This window comes from Mesocricetus auratus, unplaced genomic scaffold (genome assembly GCF_017639785.1).
Source record: "Mesocricetus auratus isolate SY011 unplaced genomic scaffold, BCM_Maur_2.0 Super-Scaffold_100025, whole genome shotgun sequence".
Taxonomy (NCBI): Eukaryota; Metazoa; Chordata; class Mammalia; order Rodentia; family Cricetidae; genus Mesocricetus; species Mesocricetus auratus.
This window is the reverse complement of record NW_024429206.1, coordinates 2,305,308-2,317,443: the sequence shown is the minus strand read 5'-3', so window position 1 is coordinate 2,317,443 and position 12,136 is coordinate 2,305,308. Positions and strand designations below refer to the sequence as shown.

The 12,136-nt window shown below is 42.6% G+C and overlaps 1 protein-coding gene across 13 annotated transcripts in view; it reads left to right on the top strand.

Annotated features, from left to right (window-relative positions):
• Ep400 (E1A binding protein p400) overlaps positions 1–12,136 on the top strand; it is a 107,116-nt gene that overhangs the window by 27,368 nt on the left and 67,612 nt on the right. For 10 of the 13 annotated variants that reach the window (XR_005871087.1, XR_005871091.1, XR_005871094.1 and 7 more), the window contains 4 exons: positions 4,498–4,588; positions 6,224–6,331; positions 6,845–7,230; positions 10,626–10,922. Coding sequence is in view for 1 of the 13 variants with exons in the window: in XM_040731688.1 (XP_040587622.1) it covers positions 4,498–4,588; positions 6,224–6,331; positions 6,845–7,230; positions 10,626–10,922 (882 nt within the window). In the remaining 12 variants the exon portion in view is untranslated. The remainder of the gene's footprint in view (positions 1–4,497; positions 4,589–6,223; positions 6,332–6,844; positions 7,231–10,625; positions 10,923–12,136) is intronic. The other 3 variants (XR_005871090.1, XR_005871093.1, XR_005871096.1) reach the window with 1 other exon arrangement.

The following is a 12,136-nucleotide window of genomic DNA, read 5'->3' as shown; positions in this document are numbered from 1 at the left end:
ACCCCCCATTTTGTTTTTTTGTTTTTGAGACAGGGTTTCTCTTTAGCTTTGAAGCCTGTCCTATAACTTGCTTTGTAGACCAGGATGGCCTTGAACTCACAAAAATGAACCTGTCTCTGCTTCCCAAGTGCTGGGATTAAATGCGTGTGCTGCCATCATCTAACTATGGGCAAAACTCTATCTATCTATCTATCTATCTATCTATCTATCTATCTATCTATCTATCATCTATATGTATAGTGTTCTGCCTGCATGTATTCCTGCAAGCCAGAAGAGGGCGCCAGAATCCCATTACTGATGGTTATGAGCCACCATGTAGGTGCTTGGAATTGAACTCAGGTCCTCTGGAAGAGTATTATTTTGCCTTTTTCTTTTTGGGGGGGGGAAGAGGGGAGAGTGGCCTCACTATATAAAACCTCCCTGACCTCAAACTTGTGCTGGGATTTTTAAAGGTGTGCTCCACCAAGTCTGGCTTTTTATGTTTTTGTTTTTCTTAAGATTTTTATTTTATGCAAATGAGTGTTTCACTTGCATGTATGTATGTGTACCACATTCATTTGGTGCCTTTGAGACCAGAAAAGAGCATTGGAATCACTAGAACCAGAGTTACAGAAGCTTGTTAGCCATCATGTGGGTGCTGGGAACAAAACTCTGGTCTACAAGAGCAGAAAATTCTTTTAACCATGGATTCACCCCTCCGGTCCCACTGTATATACTTTTGAAAAGAAGGTTCAGGTAGGTTTTGTATTTGTGTTGTCTATACCAAATCCTGGTGTCAGAAAGACTGAATTAAGAGATGAAAGGTGGCCGGGCGTTGGTGATGCACGCCTTTAATCCCAGCACTCGGGAGGCAGAGGCAGGCGGATCTCTGTGAGTTCGAGGCCGGGCTGGACCGATAGCCTCCGAAACAATACAGAGAAACCCTGTCTTGTAAAATCCAAAAAAAAAAAAAAAAAAAGATGAAAGGTTAGTGAGTCTCTTCCTCTAACAGGAAGGTTTTTTTCATCTCCCTTGACCCCATTCTACCTTTAATTACAATGCCAGTCTTAGAAACTGTGGTCTAGCCATTTAGCCATTTTATTACTTATTTAAAGAGCTGCAGGTTCCTGATGATGTAAGTCTTTCTCCAGAATGAGGTGAGTGCATTCTTGAATAGACAGCAGTCGTTTTGAGTTAGATTCTCTGTAAGCTACTTTGTTTATTTTAAAGAGTTATTTATTATGTATGCAGTGTTCTGCCTGCGTGTATGTGTACATGGATATGTGTGTAGGTCAGAGAACGACTTAGGGAACTTAATTTCTCTCCTTCTTCCATGTATTTATCAGGTTATCAGGCATGGTGGCAAACATCATTACCTGCTGAGACGTCTTACTGTTCCCTAGGTAACAGGGTTTCCAGCTGGTCTACAAACTTAGTTCCAGGACAGCCAAGGCTACATAGAAACCCTGTCTAGAAAAACAACAACAACAACAGACAAGATTTTCTTATGCAGTCCAGGCTGGACTTGTATTTGCATTCCCCTGCCTTAGTTTCCTGAGTGTTAGGAATGTGGCCTACCATGGTTGGCTACTGTGTTCCAGCTGCATATTTTTCTCTCCCTTAAGGCAGGTAGCACTTAACTTTTTAGTTTCTTATGTTGACCTCTGTATGCTGCCTGAGTGTCTTTCTGCATGTGGTTGAGGTCAGCCAGACTCCTAATATCTGCCAGTCAGACCTAGGTAGGGGAGACAGGGCCTCTTCTTTCCAGCAGTCTCTGCTTTCTCTGTCTTCCTTCCACAGATTGTAGTTTGGGGACTGCCCTCATGCCACCTGGCAGCTTTGGGAAACTTGCTAGGCTCCTTTCTCTTCTGTATCACCTGCTACCTCTTCTTTGTTCTGATGTTTCACCTAGAACTTATGGTTATTTGGAGTATGTTTCATCTAATACATAGTACTTTGTCACTCCTGGATGCAAGCTACTTAACTTTTCACTAAAAAAATAACTGTCTTGGATATATAAGTGACACCCATTTATTTCAGAGTATTTGGAAAACTGAGAAAAGTACACATACATGAATTAAAAGTTATCTATAATCCCATTCACAGAAAAGCCACTGTTAACATGTTTTGATTTTTCAGACCATTCCTTTATTTCCTCCCTCTCTGTCTTAGTTTAGGGTTTCTATTGCTGCCATGAAACACCATGACCAAAATGCAAATTGGTGAGGAAGGAGTTTATTTGGCTTACACTTCCACATTGCAGTCCATCACTGAAGGAAGTCAGGACAGGAACTCAAACAGGACAGGAACCTGGAGGCAGGGGCTGATGCAGAGGTCATGGAGGGTGCTGCTTACCTGCTTGCTCCTCCTGACTTGCTTGCTCAGCCTGTTTTCTTATAGAATGCAGGTCAAGCAATCCAGGGCTGGGCCCTTCCCCATCAATCACTAAGAAAAGAACCTTACAGCTGGATCTTTTTTCAAAAATTATTTTTCTTTCTTTTTCTTTTTTTTTTTTTAGGTTACAACTGGATTTTACAAAGGCTTTTTGTGTTTGTTTTGTTTCCTTGAGACAAGGTTTCTTTATAACAGCACTGGCTGTCCCGGAGCTCTTTGTAGACCAGGCTGACCCTGAATTCATGAGCTCCAACTACCTCTGCCTCCCAAGTGCTGAGATTAAAGGTGTGTGCCGCCACAGCCTGGCTACAGAAGCATTTCTTAATTGAGGTTCCCTCTTTTCAGATAGCTCTAGCTTGTGTTAAGCTGACATAAGACCAGCCAGCCCACTCTTCTTTGTTTCCTGCTCTCTCCTATCTTCCTCTTGTCTTTGTTAAATATGAACAGGACACGTCTGTGTTCACTGTGCCACCTGCTATTGGTGAGCCTGTACTTCGTGGTGTGGGTTGCGGGGCTAAACTCTGTGTCTTTCTAGGCCTCGAGGTACTTAGTTCATTAGCCATGTATGTGACATAGTCTTTTGATTAGTGCCAGTAACTTTGGTGTTTAAAGTGCCCGACCAAGGAGATTGGAAGAGTCAAGTCCTTGAGATTAATTTCATATACCTACTGGGCAGCATTGCTGTTAGGGACCTGCCAAGATGGCAGGGACAGTGCTCAGATGGAGAAGTCTTTACTGACCAAAATTCAGTTAATTGCTCTTTTTGTAAAGTGACATGTCAGTAGCTTTTTAGGTAATTATGCTTTTATGGTTTTTGATTTTTATTTATTTTTTTGAGGGTCTTACTGTGTACCCCTAGCAGGCCTCCAATTCAGAGATCCTTTTGCTTCTGCTTCTTGAGTGCTTGGATTATAGGCAAAAGTTGCTCCACCCAACTTAAAGGTCTTCTAAAAATTTATTTTTATTTTTATTTTTTGCTTTTGTTTTTTGAGGCAGGTTTTCTCTGTGTAGCCCTAGCTGTCCTAGAACTTGCTCTGTAGACCAGGCTGCCTTCAAACTCACAGAGATCTGCCTGCCTCTCACTCCTGAGTGCTGGAATTAAAGGCGTCCACACAAATAATTTTAGTGCAGCTTTTGGTGTATAGCAGAGCAGAAATAAGGTACCAAGATTATCTAAATCCCCGTTCCCTGTCTTTGTATATGTGTAGCCTTACTCCTGTTGACACTGCCCACATCGGTTCACTTGTTTAACTGATCCTACATGGATATGATTGTCATACAGGGTTTATAGTATATACCAGGGCTCCCTCTTGTTGCTGTGCTTATTATAGGTTTAGACTGCCATGACGATCATATTCCCCCAACCCCACCCCTTCCACCCACTTCTTTTAATTGCTGACCATCTTCTGTACTCATAGTTCTACCTTTTCTAGACTGTCAAATGCAGCTAGTTGAAACCATGTAGCTCATACAGATTGAGTTCCTCTGCTTTATTTAAACCTTATTTAAGTAACATACGTATTTCATTTACATATAGACACATATATGTCTACATACATATATGTGTGTGTATATATGTATATATAGACACACACATATGGAGAGAGGAAGGGAGGGGCGGTAATAAAAAAATATCATCTTGAAGATTCCAGATAGATTGTTGTTAATTAGGGTTTTCATATTGTTCCCCAGTAGGAAGGCATCTATATTTTTCCTTTTGTTACTGAGTTTTTGGTTTGAAATTGGGCTATAGCCTCAGAACTAAAGTAAGGTTTTCCAGTTCAGCCCTTTTGTTGTCATTCAGTAGTTAAGATAGTTTTTGAAGCTTGTAGATTGGGGATGATTTAAAATTCCATTTAAAACCAGAATAATAGGTCTTTACTAGTCCTTTTTTTTTTTCTCCTAAGAGGTAAGTTAGAATCTCACAATATTTCTGATACATAAATGTGCATTGTGTGTGTGTGTGTGTGTGAGAGAGAGAGAGAAGACATTGGGTAGGTAGTAGCAGCCTCATTACTAAAAGGAGAGAGGTCAATGTTTAGAATAGGTATGGTAGTTGTAGTATGTGTCATTCTTCTGATTGCTGTAACAATAAGAATCTTATTGCTTTTCATTTTTTTTTAGCACCAAGCCCTGACTGGGAGTCTAGTGGTGGGGGCTGGCAGTGCCACAGAAGCCGACCCCTTTAAGAGGCAGCAGGTGATGCCACCTACAGGTATGCCCAACATGGCCAACAGTGCAACGCTGGTTTAGTTTCCACATGTTACTAAAGAACTTAATTTCTGCTTTCTAAGTTAATTTTTCTTTTGGTTATTATCAACTCAAATATTTGCATAAGTTTTTATCTGTATTGAAGCTGATTCTGTACATTTCATCTGCTTTTCCACGAGCAACCACTAGGGTATGATTTACTGTTAGCACTGTGTAGTCACCTTTGGAAGCTGTTTTTTAAACTGCCATACCACCCACCACCCCCAATAATTTGATGACACTTTTTTTGTTTGTTTGTTTTTCAAGACAGGGTTTCTCTGTGTATCACTGGCTGACCTGGAACTCACAGAAATCCTCCTGCCTCTGCCTCCCCAGTGCTGGGATTAATAGTGGGTACCACCACTGTCCACTTTTTTCTTTTTCTTTTTCTTTTTTTTAATGTGAGAGGCTCAAGTAGTTCAGAAGGTAACACATAGCTGCCTCTGATTTGATGACAGCAGGGGCCACTGTCAATATTTTGTGATTGTCATAGATCTTCTTTTGTACATACCCAAACTTCTATACATATGAGTTATTCTGAAAAAAAAAAAAGATGTAAACACACAGATACAGAGTTGCTTTTTAAAAAATTATGACCGTAATAGGTCACTTTCCCAGTCAATGCATCTAAATCTTCTGGTGTTTGCACCATGTTCCACTGTGTGGATTGGCATTGTTTTGGTTTTTGGTTTTTTTTTTTCCATTTTTTTTTTTTTAAAGATACTGTCTCATGAGACCTGGCTGGCTTGCAATTCTCAATGTAGCTCAGACTGGCTTTGAACTTGGAGGGAACCTCCTGCCTCTGGCTCTCCAGTGCTGGGTTTACAGGTGTGTGCCACTACACATGGCTGTGGACAATTGATTTTTATCAGTCTTTGCTAGTCTTCCCTGTTTATTACTACTTTTTTGTTTTGTTTTGTTTTGCTTTGCTTTTCTGCCAGAATGAGCAGAGACTTGACATATAGCCTGAAATGTTCATTTGCCATATCTGGTAGCTGATTTGAAGGAACAGCCTCTTGAATGAACCAACAGGTCCCAGAGAAGTGAGATGTAGTGCTGCTCTCTCAAACTGCCTGCCAGCAGGCATGTCCAATTCCACCACTGTCAACAGTTTCTGGCTTTCTTACATTTGTCCATTTTCCTTATTGATAAATCTTGTAATCTTTGGTGGTCTGCCCTAAAGGTGAAATTGCACCTCTTGTTTTGATGTGGATGTCTGATTCTGAGTAAGGTTGCACAGGAGCTTTTATTGCTCAACCGTTTGTGAATCTATTCCTGGCTCGCTGTTGATGCTCTCTGTCAAGTGTCCTGGGCATTGAAACTTCTCATGTTATTTGTGAGTGCTTGGAGAATGTTTAAGTGGGCCTCTGCCGGTCATGTGTTGTAATGTTGCTCAGTTGTTGCTTCTCCTTTGATCTTTGTATGATGCTTTTCTTTGTATTTTCAAATTTTTAATGAAACTGTATCAGTCTTATCCCTTATAGCATAGAAGGGCTTCCCTTTTCAGAGTTCATAAAAACACTTACATATGTTTTTTTTCCTGCTACTTCTGTGGTCTTATTTTTACATGAAACAACACCTTTCTTGAAAATTATTCTAGAGCAGTCTAAGAGACCTCGTCTTGAAGTGGGTCATCCAGGGGTAGTTTTCCAGCATCCAGGGGTGAATGCAGGAGTCCCTCTGCAGCAGTTAATGCCGACAGTCCAAGGTAAGACCCAGCAGTAGAGCAGCACTCCTAGTTTGTTGTGAGGGAATGCCCAAAACTTAGCGCCAGGCTCAGATTGGGGCCATGCAGTCAAGGGAGTGTACTGGACATGGAATTTTCCATGTGGGGACATATCTCTGTACCTCCGTTAATTCAGTATTGAGAAAGCCCCTGGAGACAGGTTCTTGCCATTCTAGTGGGAGCCAGTGGGAGCCACACATTTCCACGTTGTGCTTTCCAGTGATTTTATTTCTGTGTTCCTTATTGCTACTGTTGTCAGGTGCCCTGTGGTTATTTCATGCTTGTTTTGCTTAGTACTAACTTGCAATAGTTGGGTGCATTCTTTACTTCTTTGTGTGCTCATCCTGACTTTAGGTCTGCTCTAGGACACTCCCATTTTGAGTGTAACAGTTCTCATGTGAACAACAGCATGTCCAGTGTGTGTTCTTGTGAGTCATTTGATGGAAACTGCCATGCACTGAGATCATTGCTTTGGGCTCTTTTTTTATTTTGCAGGAGGGATGCCCCCAACTCCTCAGGCTACACAGCTCACTGGACAGAAGCAGAGCCAGCAACAGTATGACCCTTCCACAGGGCCTCCTGTGCAGAATGCTGCCAGCTTGCATACCCCACCGCCACAGCTCCCTGCGAGGCTGCCCCCGGCCAGTGTCCCAGCCACAGCCCTCCCTTCCACCTTACAGTTTTCACAGCAGTCACAGATGGTGGAAGCTCCAACTCAGCTGCAAATCCCAGTGAAGACTCAACAGCTGAATGCCCCTATCCCTGCCCCCCTGCCCAGCCAGCTTGCTGCTCCTCCTCCACAGCCTGCTCAGCCAGCCCTCCACGTTCCGATGCCCGGGAAGGCGCAGATGCAGACCTCTCAACTTTCTTCCCAGACCCAGGTACTCTGTGGACATTGGCTGTTTTGACTAGTGAGGTGCAGAAGAAAAGAGGAAACGGTCTGCAAAGGTGGCTTGCCATTTAGGTATTTAGTAGTATGATCTGCACTGAACCCACACATTCCTGGGAGCAGCTTAATTGCTCTCTTAGCACAGTTGGTTATTGTAGCAGTTGAAAATTATTTCTATTTGGCTCTGTAATAACAATCATTAAAGTAATAGAAAATCATTATTATTGTTGCACTTAGTAGAGGGAGCCTCGACCTGTTGAGTCACATGCTGTATGGAGCGCGTTGTATTCGTCACCCCATTTGGTATTCTGGGAGCCCTGAGATAGTGACTAATTTTGCCAGTCTTGAAAGTTGTTGGACTGACTCAAAATGACATGGATGAAGTGGTAATTCAGAGTTGACTCTAGCTTTGTTCAAGGGTGAGGCCAGGATCTTCCCCATCAGCTAGGTTTTCTCCTTTGCCACCTCCTTTCCCCTTTTTCCAATATGAGGAAGTCCACCAGCGTGGATGGCACTGTGACTGTTGTCGTGTTGAGGATGCTGCTCCTCTTCACTCACTTTACACCTGTGTGGGTTTATGAGCACTGACACCAGTTCCTTGGGTCCAGTGAGACTGTGTAGCATTGTAGATGCATCAGCTTTAGAGCTCATACGGGAGGCAGTGAGTGCTGGGCCCCTCTGCTCTTACCTCCCTTATATTAATAAGGGAGCTACTCAAGAGAGCTTTAAGTTATAGTTAGGATTTATAGCAAAGATTTAAAACGTGGGCACAGAAAAGGAAAAACAATCTATATTAAGTACCGTGTGCTTTGGTGGGGACTTCAACTTTGTGAAGTGGGATTTACTATTCCCATTTTATGAGAAGTTCAGGTCACAAGGTTAAAATCTTGACATGTCATCAACTAAGTAGTAAGTACCTTGGATTATTCTAGAGCTTTGAGGCAGGCAGGTATGAAAAACTCCTACACACTTGGTTAGGGTAGGAGAGTGATTGCCCCCAGGGCCATTAAACTCTGTCCCCATGATTTGCTTTTTTTTCCCCCTTGAGACAGTTTCTCTGTATAACAGACTTGGCTGTCCTGGAACTCATTTTGTAGGCCAGGCTGGCCTTGAACTCATAGAGATCCACCTGTTTCTCCTGAGTGCTGGGATTAAAGGTGTATACCACTATGCCAGGTTCCCTGTGCCAAATGGCTGTGCATTCAAGAGAGTGATCTTTTTTCTCTTGGAGTCACAGTCCTTACTTAGAACAACAGCACTGTGGTTTTCTTATCTTTGTTTCATGCTTTTGTTGTTAAAAGGATCAACTATGCCAGCATGGTCTATAGAGGGTGTTTCAGGTCAGCTGAGGCTACGCAGAGAAACCCTGTCTTGAAAAAAACCAATCCCCCCTCAAAAAAACCTCCCAAAACAAAAACAAAACGAAAAGAATCAGCTATAGTAAGTGACTTTTAAGAAACTGTACAGGGCTTGAGAGATGCTGTAGTGGTTAAGAGCACATAGTCTTGCAGAGGAATTGGGTAGTTTACAACTACTTGTAAGACCAGTACCAGGGATTCTGACATCCTCTTGTGACTTCCAGGGGCACCTATACCCATGTGCACATACATACCCACACAGAAACACATGCATGTACATGTAATTTAAAATCTAAAAAAAACAAAATAAAACCATAAATCTATAGAAACCCATTACTACTTGGACCTCATAGCACAGGTCTGCAATCCCAGCTACTTGGGAGATTGGAATAGGACGATTGCAAATTCAAGGCTGTCTTGGCCAGTTTAGAAGATCCCATTGTGAAAAGTGAAAAGAAAGCTGAGTAGACTGTGTACCTAGCATATCTGAGGCCCTAGGGTCAATCCCCAGTATGGTGGGAGAGACCCTTATTTCTTATGGGGTGGGTTGGGATTAGCCCTTGTTTGTGTAAAGGACCATGGGAGAAATTTTCTGGTTTTGCAGGCCATTCTGCTTCTGTTGGTCCCTCAGCCTTGTTCCTGAAAACATAGCTGCAGATAATTTATGAACAAATAAAGGTTGCTATCCTCCCATAAAACTTTATTTCTGAATGTATGTACCTACTGTGACTTCTGGGCCCCTGAAGGTAGATACCTGCTGTGGGTCATTGTTAAATCTTGAGACTATGTCTGCTGAGTCTTCCTTGCCGTAGTGGTCCTGACTGGCCTTCCTGCCAGTCTCTCCCTGGCCTTCAACCTCTCTTTAAGTGACTTCCTCTCTGGGCCCATGGGAGAACTTCACACAGCCTTGCTGGGGTTGAGGCCCCTTTTGTGAGCATGACTTCTGGACAGTACAGAAAGGTTTTCTACCTCTCAAGCCTTCTTGCCACAAGAGACATACATGGATCTGTTAAAAAGATGCAAGATGCCAAGCTGGGATGTGGTGGAGCTGAATTATAGAATCCAGGCACTCAAGAAGCTGAGGCAGGAGGATGGAGAAGTCAAGGCCAGCCTGAGCTACACTACTGAGTTCTTGTCTCTAAAAAGTATACATCAAAATAGTAAGCTCACCTGACATTTGAGTGATGTTGTTACATGAAAATATAATACAAATAAAAATCTAGCTTAGCATTGTATTATTCATTTTTCTACAGCTAAAACAGTCCTGTGTGGTTTTTATTTTACTTTGAATTAAGGGATGAAGGAACTCTGGCTCATGGTTTAAGGGTACAACCCAATTTGATGGGGAAGGTATCTGGTCACATTGTACATGCAGTCAGTGATCAGAGAGAGATGAATGCAGGTGCTCAGTCCTATGGATTTTATCTAGCTTCCTTTTCTTATGACTTCATGATCAAAGCAACTGCCTATCCTTCCTTATATGCTTCTAAATAACAAATTTTAATTCTGCATAAATGAAAAATAAAACTTGCCAATCCAGATCTGAAAGCATTACAAGAGATTAAAACAACACCACCTTCCAAAATGCAAGGAAAAAAGCTGCATATGATGGTGTGTGTGTATAACCCTAGCCATCAGAAGACTGAAGCAGGAAGATACAGTTCAAGGCTTACTTAAGCTATATAATCAAGGTTTTTTGTTGTGTTTTACTTTTTAAAAGTAAGAGAAAAAAACTGAAGAAGAGGAAAAGCTTCCATGAGGTCTGAGATAATATAGCAGGGTACTAAAGTGCGGTTTATAATAGAGGTTTTGTTAGGCTCTTTGCAGTACAGTTTAATCTTTGGACATTATCTAGCTTGTGGTTCTGAGTTGTGGTTTGTGATGGGATTAATTTTGTGTGCGCATGTTGCCATGGAGAGGAAGGCACTGACTGTGCTGGCCTGTGTCAGTTGAACTCTTTGGCATTTGGGCACTCTGAACCTGTGGAAGCCTTGTCCTGACCCTGATTCACTTGTCTTCTGCCCACTAGACAGTAGCATCGACCAGGCCCCCTCTGGACTCTACCCAGCCCTGCCAGCGGTCTCTGTCCACTTCCTCTTCTTCCTCATCCCTTGTACCTGTGAGTGGCTCAGGCCCTGGACCCTCGCCTGCTCGTTCTTCACCAGTGAACAGACCCTCTTCTGCTACCAGCAAGGCTCTGTCTCCCATCACTTCCCGGTCTCCAGGGGCAGCAGTGTCAGCTCCCCCCAAGCCACAGAGTCCTGCTCAGAATGCAGCCTCATCCCAGGATGGTTCTCAGGATAAGCTGGCAGAACAAATAACACTGGTAAGTGTGCTTAGGCAAATACAGAGCATATTTGTTTGATTTCTTTGTTTGGGCGAGTCTTCTTGTTTTCTAGACTAGTCTCCCATTCCTGGGTTTGGGAGATCTTGCTCCCAACTTGGCTAAGGGAGTAGCTGAACAAAATAAAGAGGTATGTTGTCATATAACACAGTCAAAATTCAGCTTCTATTCTGGTTTGTGATTTACATTTCATTTTATTATTTATTTATTTATTTGTTTGTTTGTTTGTTTATTTTTGGGTTTTTCGAGACAGGGTTTCTCTGTGGCTTTGGAGGCTGTCCTGGAACTCGCTTGGTAGTCCAGGCTGGTCTCGAACTCACAGAGATCCGCCTGCCTCTGCCTCCTGAGTGCTGGGATTAAAGGTGTGTGCCACCACCGCCCGGCTTCATTATATTATTTTAAGGCTGTGATAGTTTAAAACTGATCATTAGAAACCAGAACTGGGACGAAGTGATGCAGCCCTTTCTGCTCTAAGCAGACTCATGGACATCTTTACCTTGTGGTAAAATTGACAAGTCATGGCTGTAGGTGGGAGTCAGGCAGTAATGACAGACTGGAACCCCATCCTCAAGAGGCAATGCTTAGTACTTAGTTCTTGTTGGATGACTGTTTTGTTCAACTTCATCAGGGATTTAAAATAAGCATGCATTACATTTGATTGACATAAACAAGTGTTTTGTAGCTTTGTAGACCAGGTTGGCCTCGAACTTACAGAAATATACCTGCCTCTCCCTCCGGAGTGCTGGGACCACTGCCCAGCTTCTTCCTGGTTGTTTTAAAGCAAATTCCTGGCATGGTTGTTTCCCTTGTACACACTTTGATTCTTTGATGTAAACATTGGTCCTTTTGGTTTCATTCTAACTTTTTTTCTTTTTCTAGTGGTGCTGAGGGCTTGAACCCAGACAGAGCCTTCGGATGCTAAGAGTTGCTTTACCACTGAGTTTTACATCTGGGCCGTTTTCTTTTGCTGTTTAGAGACAGCAGGATCACTACTGCTTGTCTTCCTTGAGTCTAGGAGAATTTGGAAGAGACTAACTTTATTGTATTCTTCTAGAGCCACTTGACCTGTGTGCACATTTATCTTAAACTGGGGCCTCTTTGAGTCTCTCTTTTTCAGTTCCTGAGCCTTGACACAATAAAGTTTAGCAGAGTACATTTAATTACATGTTTACCCTTATCCCTCACATTCATGTTCC